Source organism: Coenobita brevimanus, chromosome 93 (genome assembly GCF_032717465.1).
Source record: "Coenobita brevimanus isolate Jiangsu-jjx chromosome 93, ASM3271746v2, whole genome shotgun sequence".
Classification (NCBI taxonomy): Eukaryota; Metazoa; Arthropoda; class Malacostraca; order Decapoda; family Coenobitidae; genus Coenobita; species Coenobita brevimanus.
In genome coordinates this window covers 57293819-57312840 of record NC_137046.1, presented here as the reverse complement: position 1 = coordinate 57312840, position 19022 = coordinate 57293819, and the positions used below count along the sequence as shown (strand labels likewise).

Here is a 19022-nt window from a genome sequence, read left to right as displayed (position 1 = left end):
ATAAACAGCCAAGGGAGAGGTGTTACGAATCCTCCTATGCCACCTTGCCCACAATCCTTCATCCCTTCACTTACCACGCGTCTACTACTGCAGCTAAATAAAATCGTCTTGTTTTAGAATGGACTGAAATAAGAGAACTTATCGCACAACAAAAATCCCATAAAATCAATGAAGGAGCCAGCCAAGGGTCGGTCGGACTGGAATTAGATTACTCTGGGATGCAAATGTTATGCTGATGTTACGTAGTACAGGATTGGGGGAGAAGAAAATCAATGGTGGAAGAGATCAGAGGATTTAGAGAGAGAGAGAGAGAGAGAGAGAGAGAGAGAGAGAGAGAGAGAGAGAGAGAGGTGATGGGGGAGAGAAGGGGGGGGTGCTGGGGAGTGGGGGGAGTTAAAATCACACAAATGTATTGGTCTTTGCGCGACATATCTGGCAAGTTATACTAGTGTTTACTCGAGAGAGAGAGAGAGAGAGAGAGAGAGAGAGAGAGAGAGAGAAACTTCAAGATACTCTGATCACGAAGCTGATAGAGTAAAAAATGGACGATTGAGGAAATGGAGGAAGAGATGTAAAGGGGAAAAATGACGAGAGAGAGAAACAGGCAGGTTAGGGTCGCGTGAATAAAAGTTAGATTGCTGTGAAGAGTGTTAAGGTTGCTAGATTGGATTAAGTTAGATTTGATCAGACTAGATTAGAATAGATCTGGTTGTTAGGTTACATTGTTAGGCTGTTAGGTTAGGAATTCTGAGGTTGCCAGGAAACTTCATTGGTTACTAAAGAGCTTGGCATGTGCAGTTATGTGCGTACGGCAATTCTATATATAGTGTGGCACGTGGCACCATACCCCGAAATTACCGCACCCTACCATACTCTCGCATACCACACTGCCACCATATTATACCACCACCAAGCCATAATCCCACCGCTCCAACACCCTACCACACCAGTATACCATATACCACTATGTCGCCACACCAACACAGGACACCATGACACAACCATAACATCGCACCACCTACTTACCTCTACACTAGCACATACCACACCTCACCACATACCACCACACCACGCTACCACACAATCTCATTGTCACCATTCCAACTTAATCATTTCTCCCATTAACTCCTTTTTTCCAGCCCTTCCACCCACCCTCTCCTCCTCTCGAACTCGGACACCCTGCACACAACTTGACAGAATCGGTGTGTGTGTGTGTGTGTGTGTGTGTGAGAGAGAGAGAGAGAGAGAGAGAGAGAGAGAGAGAGAGAGAGAGAGAGAGAGAGAGAGAGAGAGAGAGAGAGAGAGAGAGAATGAGGAGTTATAATGGGAGAAAGGATGGAAAGAAATGGGATAAGATAGGAGAAAAGAAGTGGAAGAGGAAGATTAGAAGAGAGACAAAGTGAAATGGGAGGAAGTGCAAAGGTGGGAGTTGGAAGTGTAAGGAAGAAGAAGGAGAAGAAGAGGAGGAGGAGGAGGATAATAATAATAAATGAAGGCAAGAAGAGTGAAGAGGACGCAGAGGAGGGAGAGAAGGAAGGTGGAAGTCGGGATGGAGGAGGGAAGAGGAAGAGTAGATACGGGAAGGGGATGAGAAGATCTGGAAAGGGAAATAGGGCAGGATGGAAGATGAACAGAAGAGGTTGAGGAGGAGTAGACAAAAAGAGATGGGAAGAGGAGGAGGGGAGCAGGAAAAAAGAAAAGAGGGGTAGGAGCAAAAGATGGAAAGAGGGAGAGCAAAGGAGGAAGAGGTAGAGGGAGAGGAAAGTGTGCTCTATCTCTCGTCTCCAGCCATTGAGAGGTTTAAGGGGGGGAGGAGAGAGAGAGAGAGAGAGAGAGAGAGAGAGAGAGAGAGAGAGAGAGAGAGAGAGAGAGAGAGAGAGAGAGAGAGAGAGAGAGAGAGAGGTGCTTCATCTGAAGACACAGAGGGAGAATGAATGACATTGATGGGAAATGAGTGAATATGATAAATGAAGCAAAAAGTGACATAAAAGTGTGTGTGTGAGTGTGTGTATAGAGAGAGAGAGAGAGAGAGAGAGAGAGAGAGAGAGAGAGAGAGAGAGAGAGAGAGAGAATCATGATGGGATGAGCTGGGTGGGGAGGGAGGGATGTAATACCAGTAGGTTTACTTTCACTTGACAGGACTGAATCACCCAAAGACCTTGAATATTAAGTTGTGGTTGCATGAAATTCATTAAGCCATAGCTATGAGGTAGGATGGAATCTCCTTGGTAACTAATCAAATCAACCCTCTAATCTCACCACTTTTGGCCTTCAGCTGGATTGAAAGAGGTTTGGGAGCTTTGTCAGCCCCTACACATGAAGCAGGATATGATGCTGGTTGTTTATTTCACATATTGCTGCACTAAATTGCAATAAAACAGGATAACAAAATTTACTATGAACAGTTCAGTCATACATGGAAAAATGGTCCAAATTAGGTGTGAATGATAAACAAAACCATTTGTTACTCAAGCAGTCCAATTTACATGTCTAATTAGCTATCGACACATAGCTTACTATGCCCTAGTTTTTTCCCTGTAACTATAACAGCAGTAATGTTATGTCACTATTCTCTGATACTGTACAAGGAAAGAAACATGATCAGCTACAATTTCCTAAACTGTACAGCTAACAAACTAAGAATAAGAGAAGATAAAAGAAACTTTATTTCTTAATGAGAAAATCGATTTACTTTCCTTCTGTGTGTTTATTACATAGGGTAAGCCACAAGCCACAGTGGACTCTTGCAGCCAAGATGTTATGTAACTATCTCATACAGGCTGTATATAAACTATGAATATAAAGTAGTATTCCAGACAATTTTTACAGGTATATATATAAAGTACATTGCAGCAGCCCATTATGTCTGGTCTGACATACTAATTACTGTTAAAAAGAACAAGTACATAATCACTGCAATAAATAAATGATGGTTAAAATATTTATGAGCCGCCATCCCTAAATTTTTTGTCACTCTCGAGATTCAGGTAACTAATGCTTTTTTGGAGGAGGACATACGGACAATATTAAAAATCTTGCAGTACATACAGTACCGGAGTCATATTTATAAAAATTGTGCACTATTATCGGAAGCACAACAACATTTCGGAGTAAAAAAGTCTAGAAACAGAAGTACAGTAAATATTTTAGAAGGAACCTGGATTGTCTCTTTCTTTCAAACAATAACAATTATGAGCATTATACTATAATGGTGCTAGAGAGCGATGCCTTCCCACTGTTGCTGGTATGCGGCTCTGCCACCTGGTTATCCATCATCCCCCTACTCCCTCCACTAAAAGAAGGATGGTGGACTTCAGGAAAAGGACAACTTCAACTGCAGTCCACCAGGTTCACACCCAGATGAGCCTCAGGCATCAACAACACCGTATAAAACTAGTTGAAAACTAAAAAATACATTTCCATACAGATTACTCAAGAAATGTTTAAAAACTACAGGTGATATCTGCTGAGTCCACACAAAGGTGACACCATTTCTAAACCATCTGACATACTTGGTGCAGTAATACACAGTAAGTTATTTACTAAACTGTATGCAGTTACCAATACCATAATAAGTTCAATTTGCCTAAACTCTGACGGAAACAATGTAAATCTACAGTATATTAGACTAGAAATTCACAATAATTGCAAGTATTCCTATCAACTTAGGGAAATTAATCAAAGAACTGAAATACCTATAAGGTACTTCACAATCATAGCATTCAATACCCTGGAAAAATTCATCATCATCATCATCTGGATCTCCTTTCCCACCCAAGGGCTGGGTGAGGAGTAGAAATGTTCAAACGGCTCAAATCTGCCCGGACATTGCTACTCCTCACCCTGCCCTTGGATGGGAGAGGAGGTCTCGATGATGATGATGATGATAATGAATTTTTCCAGGGTACTGAATGCTATGGAAAAATTATGCTGCTAATTTAATGAATTCCTATTCATTATTAAGCTGAACAAACTTTAATATCAGATCAATACCATATTCATAAAATATTTTTGTAACATCATCTATTCAGTTTTAACTACCATAGCTATAAGAACAAGCTGTAATATACACACCATGAAATTGCTGAGACAATAAAAAAATGACTTAAGATTCTTGATATTTCTATACAAGAAAGTAGCAAACGATGATGTTTCTTGGCTTCTTACGTAGTCTCTATACAGGAAAAGCTACCTGAAATTACAATAATATATATTTAGCTAAACAAAAACTGCATAAATTTACCAGCTACCTGGTACACTATTTCTTATTTATGCATTACAATGTGTGGCACATACAGTAGCACCTGAAAAACAATGGACGCATTTACCACCAACTGTTCGAATCACTATGTTTTTCGAGACCTCGGTTATGCTGGAAAATACAGTAATCCCTCAATTATCCGACGTAATACAGCCAAAGGCATGTCCGGAAAGTGGTTCTGTCTGGATAATGGACTTCTCCCCTGGCCCCCATTTGTACATAACCTAACTTTGAAAGCCATTGTCAAAGGCAACCATAGTACATCGAGCACTTGTTCCTGTTGTTTAACACTACTCTATCTAGTCAAGCAGACCTATAAACCACAGCCAAGCAATTACCATACTCAAGCATGGAATATAATATTCCTTTAATATGAGGGATGCCAACCATCCAGCTTCAGTCTTACCCAAGATCTCCTGCTTCTTCTCCCAATTCAGCACTATCCTCTTCCTTTTCCCTGGTGGAGGGGCCATCATCACACACCCTAGGATGAAGCATGTAAGGAGTAGCAAGGCCTGAAGTAGGTAGAGAACAACACAAAAGCCACCACGTGCGCTGCGATAACAACGGTCTGAGAGATGTTCACTACACGGTTGCTAGGCAGGAACTGGGAATGACCAAGGGGGTCTCTAGTGGATACTCAGTGAACTACCGAGCCAGACAGCGTGGCGCCACCAAGCTATTCCCACCCAGATAGGCGAAAATGCTTGCGTGGCCATAAGGTCCAACCAGATGCAAGCATTTTGTCCGGATAGAATGGAAAAATGTACATAAGTACACATTAAATGTACATACTTAAACCTTTATATTATCTGTCTCTATCTATCTACAGCCTGATGCCCTAATCCTGCAACGGGTGGCCACAGACAAAACGTCTCCAAGTCGCTCTGTTACCCACCATCTGACACTCCCCCCACCCCCTCATATACCTCTCAACTCCATCCGTCCACCTCATCCTCTGTTTCCCCCTCCCTCAACTTCACCTACATACACCCTCTTAGTCAGTCTTTCATTCTCCATTCTCTCCACATGTCCATATTATATTATAATGGTTTAATACAGCATAATCACAGCGTCCTGGTAATGGACCATTCGGATAATGGACATCCAGATAATCGAGGAACTGCTGTACATACCATATAAACCATTTGCTGCAATGAAACCTTTTCAGAACGTTAAACTGAAATAACTAACTTAACACTTCCAAATGATATTACGATTATCATCACCACCATCAGTAAGAAACTACGTTTAATTCAAGCAATCAACATTCATCTACATCAAACACTTGGCACAAAACTCAAAATCATTTCAATGTTCAGTGCAACTACAGTAGTTCAAAATTCCAATATACATGATCCCAATTTCAAACAGTATCTACTTAACATTTAATCACAGCAAGAGAAATTACCATTAAGCTCTTTCAGTCAAAAGTGGCTCTAACAGACTCAATCAAACCACTAGGCATTACCATGTATAAAATGAAGATGACAATATTGTACTGAGTGGTTTAAATGCTGGTTTAGTATCAGACCTGCCACCCTTAAAAAATGTAAATATTTAAATAAATAGACAAATAAATAAAAATCCTAACAAAACAGGACAACAAACTTTATATCATAGATTCCTTATCCACCTGTCCAAACAAGTATTTGTATATATAGCTGTGATATATAATATTTTAATCAGTGAGGTCAGGTGGTGCAAACCCAAGAGAAGGGGAGGGAAAATGATCATTTATCGGTATTCAACACAGCACTTTGGTTATCTTGCTCACAAGCTAAGAGAGATGCAAGTCCTATCCCACCTTCAGGTGATGACCTTGTTTCAACACTTTCTTTCATCTTTATCATCGTCATCTTCATCATCATCCCAGACCATATTACCACCTAAAGAGATGGTGAAGTACAATTCAGAGACAAAGAAAGAAAAAGCTTAATGATGAGCCAAACAATCATTCACACATCATTCAAGCCTTCAGGACCCTGGCTCCAACTAACAAGCGTAAACATCTGCACATATTTGTATAATTTATATGAAAATACAGGTTGTCCATAAAGTTCCAATTTATTTTTGTCATCCATCATCCAATCCTATGTTGCCCCACGAGGAGTGTAGGTGCCCAGACTAGGCAAGTTGGATAGCACAAGTGAGAAATAAGCCCCAACCACCACTTGGATATAAACCTAAACAGGCTCAATCCAGTTGGGGCGCCATAATTACCCACTATACCACCAGGCGTCATAGTTTGGTTACATGGGTACCACCCAGAGTGGTAAATGGTTTCCTGGCGTACAGGAAACCATTTGGCTTGTGAAATAATTTAATTCTTTTTATTTTCGTTGCAGAACCCCTTGAAATGAATAGAAAATTATGTGGCAGTAGTAGTATGATGAATCCATGAAAAAAAATGCAGTGACATCAGAGACAAGTTTAGAAGATTTCATAAGGCGGCACCAACTGACAATATGTGAATTGGTGAACAAGTTTAAATGAATGGGATCGGTGTATAACGAACCATGATCCAGACACCTGCCATTTCACTGCCCTGCTCCCAGCTCACACCCCCCTCTCTCATATACCTCTCCACTACATCCCTCCATCTCATCCTTGTCCACCCCCTCCCTCTCCCCCCTTCCACATCACTCACACTCTCCTCGTCAGCCTATCACTCTCCATCCTTCCCACATGGCCAAACCACCTCAACGTGTGTGTCCTAACGTTTCCTATCACATCCACATCTACACCACAATGCTCCTTCCCTTCCTCATTTGTCAGTCTGTCTCTCCATGTGACTCCACATGTCCCCCTCAAATAATTCATTTCCAATGCTCTCACTTTTGACTTGTGTCCCTCCAACATGGTCCAAGCTTCACTTCCACACATTAGAGTTGGCATCACAATACTGTCATGCAGCAACTTTTTCTTACTCCCATGCTCACTTCCCTGTTCCTTATCACTGCTTTCAAAGAAACAGTAACCTTTCTTCCTTGTTGTAACCTTTCAAGCACTTCACCTTCTTAAACTTCCATCCTTACTCATCACACTACCCAAGTACTTGAACACACTAACATTTTCCATTTCCTCCTCATCCAACCTCAAAGTACATTCGGTGACTTCATTTCTCTCGAAGACCATAGCTTTACTCTTCCTTTTGATTTTGTTTCTTACACACTCTCCCAAACTCATTCACCAAGCCTTGCAGCTCCTCCTCGTCTTCACTTAACAGCACAGAATCATCTGCAAACAACAGTACAGGGAGTTTCCACACACTGCCCTCTCTCATTAGGGCCACTCCAACATCCACTGCCCTATCTTGTAACTCTTTTATACCCCCATCCATATGCAGACTGAATGACCATGGAGACATGACACATCCCTGTTTCAATCCAACCTTCAAATAGACAAATTTACTCAGTTCGCTGTCCACACGCACAGCACATTTACCTTCTTTTGTTGCATTGGCACTCACTACACCACTCTGCAGACCATATAGAACAGTGTTCTTGCATCATCACAGGCAGCACTAAAGCCACTCCCACAGCTCAATTACACTTTAAGACTAATGTCCTCCTTGTCAGGGAATATCTTGACGTGGCAGCCTCCTCATGGGGCAACGTAGGATTGGATGATGGATGGATGGCAGCCCCACAGCAGTCTGTAGCAGCTGGTACCAATGAACAGACAGGTCTGTTCGATCAGACAGATTGGGACTGAGCTCACAGATGGGCCTGTTCGATTAGATGGATCGGGACTGAGTAATACCGATAACTAAAGACCTAACAGCAAAAGAAAACAAATAAAATGAAACACACAGCAAGAACCAACTAAATCATATATAGAGTAAGGGAAAGCAGCTTACCTTGCTTATTTATGATGCATGCACATACGTAATGGGATAAAATTTTCTCTAAGCTTCAGATTCCCCTTGGCCCGCACTCTCATCCTCAAGGATTGGTACGATCAAATTATCCCGGGACATGAGATTGTATTTTGTCACAAACACTGTGAACCGACGACATAACGTGGTCTCACTCTGAGAAGTAAGCAAAATTTACATCGTCAAATGAAAATATAACAGCAGCTGTCCAAACTATATGTAACTGTTGAAAAAAAATAATAAGATACATTTTGTGTACATTATGTAAATATCAACATCCTGTTTCCTCCTACATAACATGGTGAGTAATATACAAAAATGGAAGTAATAAACACAGGAGTATCATCAAAGTACCTAATGAAATACTGTACACCATAAATAGAAATAATAATCACAGGAGTACCATCAAAGTGCTTAATGAAATACTATACACCACAAAGCCATTTCCTCTCATTCAAGCCTTCAAAACTTTCAGTTCCATCTCACAGGTAAACATTTTTTTCTTTCTCTTGAGAGAGAGAGAGAGAGAGAGAGAGAGAGAGAGAGAGAGAGAGAGAGAGAGAGGGGGGGAAGGCAGTGATTGAACCCCTGTACAAAAATAAAGATGAGCAAAGACAGTGCAAGAACTGGCTATTATGGCATAAATCTATTGAGTGTGGTAGGGAAGGTATATGGAAGAATTATTATAAAGAAAGTAAGAAAGAGATCAGAAGTCCTAGTGAGTGATGAACAGGGTGGCTTTAGAAGTGGCAAAGGGTGTCTGGATCAAATATTTGCAGTAAGACAGATAGTGGAGAAGGCGTGTGAGAAGGACTATAATGTGTTTAAGGCATTTATGGTTCTGGAAAAAGCATACAACAAAGTAGACTGAGAAGGATTGTGGAAGGCTTTGTGCATGTACAGTGTAGATGGTAGGCTGCTAGGTGCAGTCAGGAGTTTTTATGCTGGCAGTGAAGTATCTGTGAGGGTTTATGGTGTGGGCATGTGACAAGGCTATGTGATGTCCCCGTGGTTGTTCTATATATATATATATATATATATATATATGGATGGGGTGATGAGTGAAGTAAAAACACAAGTAATGGGGAGGGAAATGGCACTGGTAACGAATGGTGATGGATGGAATATCTCAAATTTGTTGTATGCTGATGAGGCAGTACTACTTGCAAATACAGACATGAACTTGGTAGACTAGTGCAGAGTTTTGCTGATGTCTGTGAGTGTTCTGCCTTGAAAGTAAAGGTTGAAAAGTGTAAAGTGATGATTACTGTGAGAGACGGTGACTCCCAGTGCAAAGTTACAGTGAATGGAGAGAGACTGGAATTGGTGAGAGAGTTCAAATACCTGGGCACAGTGACAGAAAAGAGAGGAAAATGTGCAAAATATGTGGAAAGTAGGGTGACACAAGGAAGGAACGTAGCTGGTGCAATGAAGGCCTTGATAAGAAAAACAGGTTTGAGTGTTGCAACTGCACGAGACTTACATGGAGTGTTAGTGCCAACTTTTATATATGGATATGAGACTATGGTGTGGCATGAAAATCAAAAGTCAAGAGTGAGAGCAGTGGAGATGGGACTGTTGAGGAATGTAAGCGGTGTACAGAGAGTGGACAGGATATGAAATAATGTGATTCGTGAAAGATGTGGTGAGGAAGTCCGTGGACACCGGAATCGAAGATAGTGTACTGAGAAGGTATGGTCATGCGGAGAGAATGAATAACAACAGAGTGATGAAAAAGGTATATCTGAGTGAATTTGAAGGAATGAGGAGGTGAGGTAGGCCAAGGAGAAGGTGGAGGGATAAGGTGGATGAGTGTGTGAAGGAGAAAGGTTTGGAAGTTGGCAAGGCTAGGGGACTGACGAGATTGAGCTGGCTGGATGAATATTGTGAGAAGTGTATGATCAGGGATTTGGCACCCTTTTTTATGGTGGCAGCATCCAGACTGATGTTTATATGAAGCTACAGAAAGTGGTGAATGTTTTTGGCATATCAGATACAGCCAGGATTCTGGGGGCTTGAATGGTGAGCAAATTGAAGTATGGCCCATTGGACTGGACAATTTTGGGCTGTCTGGACACTGCTACTCCTCACCCTGCCCTAAGGTGGGAAAGGAGGTCTGGATGATGATGATGATGATGATGAAATTAGAGTTTGGGAGAAAGCTAACCCCAACCAAATCCCCTCCCTTTGCCCCTACCAAATCCCCTCCCTTTGCCTAGGCCCACATGGAATACAGGGTTATGTTTTTTTGTTTTTTTTTCCCCTGGGCTCCAGGAAACCATTTGGCTTGTCACTCAGAGTACAATCACCTAAAAGCACCACTATATCAAGTGAGTGGGTGATGGATAATCGACAAAGTCAAAGAGAGTGTGCTTACACGTGGAGTGAATGGGTATGAATAGTGGTGAAGAGGGTATAACTGAGCAAGTCTGTACGTGGAAGGAGGCGCTGTGGGCCAAGAGGGTGGGTAGATACGGTAAATGATTATGCAGTGGAAGGAAGCACTGTGGGCCAAGAAGGTGGCTAGATATGGTAAATGACTATATGGTGGAAGGAGGGGCTGTGGGCCAAGAAGGTGGATTGATATGGTAAATGACTATGTGCAAAGGTGAGGACTGGAATGTGATGAGGCTCAGGAACTGACAGTGAATCAAGCTATTTGGAAGAATTTTGCACAGAAGAGTGTGTGACAAGGACTTGGTAGTCCTGTTCCATACCAAAGAAGTTTAAGCTAACAAACTGACTCTAGCTGATTGGTGGTATGAAACACTAAGTGTGGATGTTTATGCCAGTGAGGTGAAATCAAGATTCTAGGGTCTGAATGGTTGGTGAATGGGTGTGGTCCATTCAACTGGGCAAACTCTGATTTTTTTTTTCTTTTTTTTAATCATATCTTACACTACCCTATGGTGGAATGAGATATACAGTATTTTATACATACATGTGGAGAGGATGGAGGGTGAAAGACTGATGAAGAGAGTATATGTGAGTGAGGTGGAGGGGGGAAGAGGGAGTGGGAGGCCGAGGATGAGATGGAGGGATGGGATGGAGAGGTATATGAGAGAGGGGGGTGTGAGTTAGGAGCAGGGCAGTGAAATGGCGAGGGACAGGGCGACTTGGAGGCGATTTGTTTGTGGCCACCCCAAACGGGATTGAGGCGTCTGGCAATAGATAGATATAGATCATTTTTCCCTGGCAAATAAAAATAACCCATTTACATAAATTTAAAAAATAAATAAAGAAAGAAAAAGTGGTATACCAGTACTCTCACCTCAAATTCATCAAATATCTGCCTATGGTGGAAGTATGCATGAGAGAATATCCTATACACTCGTCGGCATACAGAGCCCAGCTTTGCCACTGATGATTCCTTAATGCTCACTCTGCAAGAAAAGAGCAAATATAGCATCATCATCATCTTTGAGATCTAAAGAACAGCTCTTTCCATCTTTTCCAGAACATAAATCAGAGGGTGAGAAGAAGTCCCTGGAAGTTAAGGACAAAGTGTGCCTCCTGTTGACCTGCATATACTTCACACTTTGGCCACACCTATCAGTTTCTTCCCTGAAGCAAAAAAAAAAAAAAAAAAAAAAAAAAAAAAAAAAATCTATGGACAGAAAAACAGACCAAGTTTCAAACTATTAGCTAGCAGAGAGAAGTGAAAAGCAGAAAAAGTTATATACCGTATTCAGTATCTGACACAGTTTTCCCCATGACCGGACTTTATCACTCCTCAGTGTCCCTGGGCTTACAAGGCTCCTTGCTGCACAAGTGTTGGAGAGCGGGTTTACCACATTCCTGTACCAAAGCAGGGGTGAAAAATGGGATTCAACTATCCTATTAACAATAATCATGTAATTATTCTCTCATATACATAGGATACTATAAAGTGCTGATACATTTCCAAGTAGCAACCAAGGTAATTAAAGCACTCCAACCAGACTGAGCCTGTGTAGGTTTATATTCAAGGGTTTATCATTCATGTAATGCCACTCAGGGATGAGTGAAGCTGGTCACACTCATCTTAAATGTCAGGAATAACTTGCCTAGCCCAGGGCCCCTACACCCCTCATGGGACAACACAGGATTAGATGATGTATGTACTATATGTATACAGTGCTCTTCAGAAGTATCGAGCGCCCTGCGTCCCTCCTAAGAAACAAACCTTTCAACATGGAAAAAACATATAAATAATGCACTTTATTTACCTTCAGTGCTTCGTAGGGTAACCTTTACGCTTCTTCACGGACCTGAGACGTCTTGGAAGTGAAAGGGCAAGGCTCCTGAGGTGCTGGAGGGGTATTTTGTCCCAGGAGTCACGAATGGCGGCTTCCAGCTTAGGCAGAGAGCTCACGTCCTTCCCTTGGAGACTCTTCTTTACGAGGTACCAGAGGTTTTCAATTGGGTTGAGGTCTGGGCTATTTCCTGGCCTGTCTTTCATGAATGATACCTTGAAGTCACGAAGCCAATTGGTGACCGATTTGGCCTTGTGAGCAGGTGCACCGTCCTGCTGAAACACTTGTGCACCTGTTAGCTTGAAGGAGTCTGGTAAATGATCACACAGAAGCTCCAGGTAAACATCCTGATTCGCTCTAATGTTCTTTGGAAGCACAACAAGCTTCCCCAAACCTTGACCAGAAAAACAAGCCCATACCATGAGTGAATCACGATGTTTAACTGTGCTTTCTACATACCGTGGGTCAAGTGGGTCACTACCTTTGCGTCGGTACACACGTGCTCCTCTGTTACAGGTGACACTAAACGTTGCCTCATCAGACCACAACACTGACAACCATTGCTCCTCACCCCAGTTGAGATATCTATTAGCAAAGGCAAGCCAATGAAGTCGCTGGTTTTTTGTGAGAAGAGGCTTCTTCACAGGCCTGTGACTTATGTAACCAAGTTCATGGACCCTAAGAGACACAGTTCTCACAGACACCTCACCAAACACTTCCGGGTTGCTCTCCTTTATTTTCCTTGCACTCACACGAGGATTAAACTCCACTGCACGTTTTAAAACATTAACAGACCTTGGGGAAGTTTTCCTAGGCCTACCAGACCACGGTTTCTTTGTGGGAACTTCACCACTGTTTTCCACTCGAAACCGTGCACACCAACGACGCACTGTCGATCGTGCCACACCAACCAATTCACTAATTTCCTTTGTCTGGTGGCCTGCCTCCTTTAGAGCAATGATCTGGGATATGATTTCACTCGATAGTTCACAGGTAGGTGCCATAACAAAGTTGTGAAAGCCAAAACACTCCGGGACACTTGGTAAAAAATGGCGCAATTTGAGAGGGAGACGCAGCGGAGTTCCTCTCTCTCAGGCAGCCTGTGGGCAACTGAGGCGGGAACCAACCAGCGCGTCGGAAGGCCTCAAGCTACCGTGACGTCATGCTAGCGCCGCAAACTTGTGGCTCAATTTTTACCCCCAGAAATAGGTGATTCTTTTTTGGCCATAAGTATTGCGCGCCCGGCGGTAGGCGCTCGATAATTTTGACGAGTACTGTACATATACTACAAAACTGTTCCTAGCTAAATTAGGTTCCTTTGCAAATGTGTTCTGCTCTTAAATGCAACTTTACAGAACCCCCCAGCAAGCACGAAAATGTATGGCGTTAGTCTGCCAGAAAGACTTACAGTAAGTTTCCAATATTCATGGTACGCAATGCTCAAATTTATTATATTCATCATGATCTGAAAAAATTCCCAAGAAGAATCCTTTAGGCATAAATAACAATAGCTTTACAGGAAAATGCCAAAAAATTAAATGAATCTCATAGATATTTGTCTTACTAAATAATGCCCCCCCCCAAAAAAAAATAAAAATCACTGAGAAGTAACAATGTCCAGACAGCCTAAGTCTGCCCAATCCAATGGGAACACTTCCATTCACTCATCATTCAAGCCCCTGGAATCCTGGCTCTATCTGATACCATATGCCAAAAACATTCACCACATTCTGTAGTGTCACATAAACAAACACATACCGGTAAATCAATAAATAAAAAAAACAAACATAAATCAATAAATAAAAATAAAGATACCGGTAATGGTATCCACTCAAAAATGTAAGAACCCAAGACTATGGCACAAGAGTCCCAAGTATTTAAGGTACTGTAGATCACTCACCTACTTGGGAAATATTTATTAGAATTAAGAAGGCATGCTGCACCATCAAGTGTGTGTCGCGTATAATCTATAGCAGGGCACTCCTTGGGAGTCTTGTGGGCTGCACAGAGGAATATCCACTGTTCTGTTGCTGTCATTTGGGTACAGGTGGAAGGCTGACATTCTCCTTGCAACCGTACAGCTAAACCATTGAGTTCCATACAAAACTGCCTGCAAATAAAATTTATTGGTTAAATCAAAATATAGTATATCAAACTACCTGTAAAATGTGTTGTACTGTAGCTTAACCAGTACAGTATGGTTATATATTGCTGATTTCAAAATTTTTGTGTATATCAAACTGATGCCTTTACCTGATCCCCGAGGTGGCAACTCAGAAATGAAAACTAATGCTAATGGACATCTGTTTCATATTACAGTACTTTATTTTGTGTGTGTGTGATTTTGATCACTGCCCTCACCGTGCCCTAGGGTGAGAAAGGAGGTCTGGATGATGATGATGATGATGATGTTTACAGTAACCTGTCTGTGAGTGTGCTACTGTTGATTACTTACACACTGCTGTGCAGTCTAATGAATGACCAGTCATATGGCATACCACCCTCTATTAAGATGACAATGGATGGATAGCAATGTGTCTTTTGTTATAAGAATCATTAACTGATTATCAAATAGTTTTTTTTTTTTTTTTTTTTTTTTATATAAATAACAGAACGGAGGAAGGAAATACAAATGGGTAAAAAAAAAAAAAATAATCCATACACCAGATTACTGGTGTCCTCTGTTCATAAAATATCTGTAACAGTTAGACTTGAACAGTTGTGGGTTGAAATTTGAAGGAAAACAACTCTGGGGAAGCGAGTTCCAGAGAGATGCAGTTCGGGGAATGAAAGAATTCTGATAGGCAGAAGTTCTGCAATATGGTTGAGTGACTTTCCAGTCATGAGCGCTACCAGATGCCCGTGTAGCACGAGGGAAGGCATAGAAAGGTGGCACCATGGACGCAACTTCGTCTGAGCATTTGCCAAAAAAATATCTGTAAAATAACGCAAGGGAGGCAACATTCCTTCTTACTTGCAGGGGAGGTAGTTTATATGTAATGGCAGGGTTGTTAATGATTCTAACAGCTTTATTCTGAATTTTGTCTAGTTGTCTTAATGCAACCTCTCCACAATAATGTTAATATTCAAGCATTTTATATGAAATCTAAGCATACATTTTATAACAAAAGACATGCAGGTGACAGAGTGCATACTGGTACATAAGAATCATAGTAGGGTAAATATTAACAGGTGTCAGGATCACCGGTATGATGTTCATTCAGGGTAGTCATGTTTCCATACTAAAGTTTTCAAGTTTGGAAAATTCAACACAGGTAGTTCAGATATAAAACAGTACTAAAAAATATGCACTTCAGACTTTAACACTGCCAAGTAAAATGTGGACAATCAGTAGTTCCCACCACTGTGCATAGTAAAAATGACATTTAGTTTGAATCAAATACCTCAATTGACCCAAATGAATGTTGAATGAACATGGTGTTTAAAAACATGCCTCCACAGTCTGGGAAAAGAGAAAAATATTACTGGTACTGGTACCGGTATTTGTATATTGCAAAACATTAAAATCACACAAGAATAAGCTGATTCCAATACAGTACCATTTATCAGCAAATTTTCCACTCCAATTTTCATACAAATCTGACTCTTGCCTGTCCAATTACAGCACTATTTGCAAACGTATATAACCTACAAACTTGATACTACAGCATACACAAAAAGAATATTTTATTGATTCAAGGTTGAAGCAATGGAAATAGGATTTTTTAGAGTGATGAAGTCTGTTGAGGAGACTGTGCTTCGATGGGATCATTACATGGAGGGAATGAAAGTACAGTGAGCAGGATGGTGACAAAGGTATATGAGAGTGAATGTGGAGATGGGGGGAGATGTAGTAGGTCTAGAGGTGGATGAATACTGCAAAACTGTGTGTTATCAAAGCAAGGAATGGAAGTTGATGAAGCAAGGATACTAACAGGGGACTGAAAAAGCTGAATGAATTTTGTATGGAGCAGCGTGTGACAAAGGTTTGGCACTCTCTTTTTAATTTAACACTTCAATCCAATGGCATATAATTTCATCCTTGTTACCATCATGGGAATTTACTCAACCCAAGGGTGAAGGGGTTCATGGGGGCACTACCTAACCCCTCCTAGTCAGACTGTCCCACCCAAGAAGAATAAAATTATCTGGAGACAACAAGAATAAATACAAAAGTATGTCACCAGAATGAAGGGGTTGACAGGAGACACACTGATTCTATCTGGCATGCAGTGTGAGGCACAACTGTAGTGAATAATGCCTGATACCAAAAGATTGCTTGCAGATGACTAGGCCTGGGGTAAAATGGCTTGAATGGCGAGTGAATGAGTGTGTGGCCCATTTCACTGGACATTGTGATGTCAGTTCTCTACCATACATTCTCTTTCCATGCTTGGTGGGCCCTACCTCATCCCAACCTTTGGTGGGGAAAAAATGTCTAGATGATGACGACTGGCTAAACCTATTTTGGTGATTCTAAAACATACTGTAGTAACATCCAATAGCCCAGTACTGTGGCATCCTTATATTTGTGTCTGCTTACCATATCCATAAAAAGATAAATATTGTAAAAAAATAACTGAAAGCTTACCTGAGATGCTCATACTTCCATACACCCTCATCTTGTGTCTCAGGTGCATTTAGTATGGTGTCAATATTGTTGTGGTCCAGTCGAATTGTTTGCTGGATGTACTGCTGCACTACAAGAGTTGAATCCATCTCCTCATAGGCTTCATCACACCAGCGGTAGAAGTTCTGAAACATATACAGTATCTCGGGTAAAGACAGGCATACATAAATACAAAAATACTGGTACCTCTATATAAAGATGATTCAATAAATGCTGCTTTGCAACTGCAATGAGTAAGTGTAGGGGAATTTGCCCAAAATAAGGCAATGTCTGCCTAGTAGTTGCAACAATCAACAACAAAAGGTACTTTACCTTCCCTGAGTCATTGTTTCACAACCACTGTAAATTGTAGCTCATATGAGGCTTGCAGCTTGGCCTATGCAGAACTTCATTAAGTTCATTGTGCCTCATATGAAGCCTGCAGCTCAGCAAGGGATAATATATCTGTATATCACTTATGACACCTAAATTCCACAGGTTAGTGTTATCCTACAGGACACTACAGATAGATGAGGATCCAACAGCCATTTGTTTCCAGCATTCCTGTTGGGTTAAACTAGATCAGATTACGTTAAATTTAGTTTGGCTTGGTTAGGTTAAAACAGGCTAGATTAGAACATGGTGGATTCCATTTTGCCCCAGTTTGCAAGTAAAACTGAAAAGGTTGTTTAACTAGTATCTTCAGTACTACATATTTCTTAACAAAAGCCAACCAATATAATCATTAGGTTATGGTTAACCTATAGTTTACTGAGAGAGAGAGAGAACAACTGTAAAATGGCAGTTCTCCTATATCTTCACCAAAAATATGAGTATACTGTAATTCTTTAAGCCTAACCCCAGTGACATTCAGACTTTTCTAACTCTGGCATCCTTTGGACCTAATCTGGACATCCTTCTGCTAGGTAGGAGAGAGATTAGAAAAAAAAAAAAAAGTAATTACTGTATGTGATAATACCCGGTACTGTATTTTGCAAAAGCCACAAGGCACTTTCGGCAATGAAGGCATACTGGTACCTATCTGATGCATTTTTATTGTCAGTTATTCAATTTGATACTGGTATTTATCTAATGCATTATTTTTGTCATTTATTCAATTCTGATACTGGTACTTATCTAATGCTTTTTTTTTAATCATTCAACTGCATGAGAAATAAACCCTAGTGACTCCTCGAATGTCATCTCCAACAGGACAAGTCCAGTTGGATTTATCTGATGTGACCACAAAACATCTGGTTATATGGCTGCTACCCAACAAAGCCAATAACTTCCTGGACTACTAGAAATCATTTGGCTTGGCACTCAGTGGGGTCACCTGAAAGTACGGCAGTATTACTTTCGAAGTGAACAGTAGCCGCCGCCCCCATGCACCACTTCAAATGATACTCAACTTCTTTAATGTATAATGCTATGAAGATGTCCAAATGACCGTGAAAACTTGCTATGCATTATAATACAAGCAAAGCTGTACAGACTGTCATGAGGAGCCTTTGTCCGCTACAGTAATAATGAGAGCTCTGAAGCATTATTTCCATGCATCACGTGGTCCTTTATGTTCCAAGCAATCTAGGAGTTGTCCAAACTCACCTCGGCTTTCGTTCCAGGCCGATTCCTTCGTAAAACAACATTTTGGTCCGCCATCTTCATCTCAACAACTAAAGTGCTACAGTGTCTCAAACCTCTGAAGAGTAATGAATTGATTGTCTAAAAATCTTTAACACCAGGGAGAAGAAACATATAAAGATGTTAAAAGTACCAAATAATAGTTATTCAGCTGTTCATTGAATTACAGTTGTCATATTTCGTTTCATCATTTCATATGGAAAGCATCTTAGTTAAATGGACGAAGGTTTCGAACATCGGGTTGGAGCATCAAAACAGACCGGCCCGACATCTGTGATCTGTCTACGGAACCACACCAGCTCCTGAGATTGCCTCCTCCGCAGCTTATCAACTACTAGGTTAACAATGGATGCTCTCTCTCTCTCTCTCTCTCTCTCTCTCACGGACTGTGTC

The 19022-nt window shown here is 41.2% G+C and overlaps 1 protein-coding gene across 1 annotated transcript; it reads right to left on the bottom strand.

The window, feature by feature from the left end:
- Positions 1-3836: 3836 nt before the first annotated feature.
- On the bottom strand, positions 3837-18673 carry LOC145412582 (MOB-like protein phocein). The gene is made up of 6 exons (XM_080282489.1): positions 18594-18673; positions 16968-17131; positions 14277-14486; positions 11413-11524; positions 8124-8297; positions 3837-4192 (listed from the first exon to the last, which is right to left on the bottom strand). The coding sequence occupies exons 1-5, from the start codon at positions 18651-18653 to the stop codon at positions 8172-8174; spliced, it is 672 nt and encodes a 223-aa protein (XP_080138615.1). The 5' UTR covers positions 18654-18673; the 3' UTR covers positions 3837-4192; positions 8124-8171.
- Between the last annotated feature and the right edge of the window lie 349 nt (positions 18674-19022).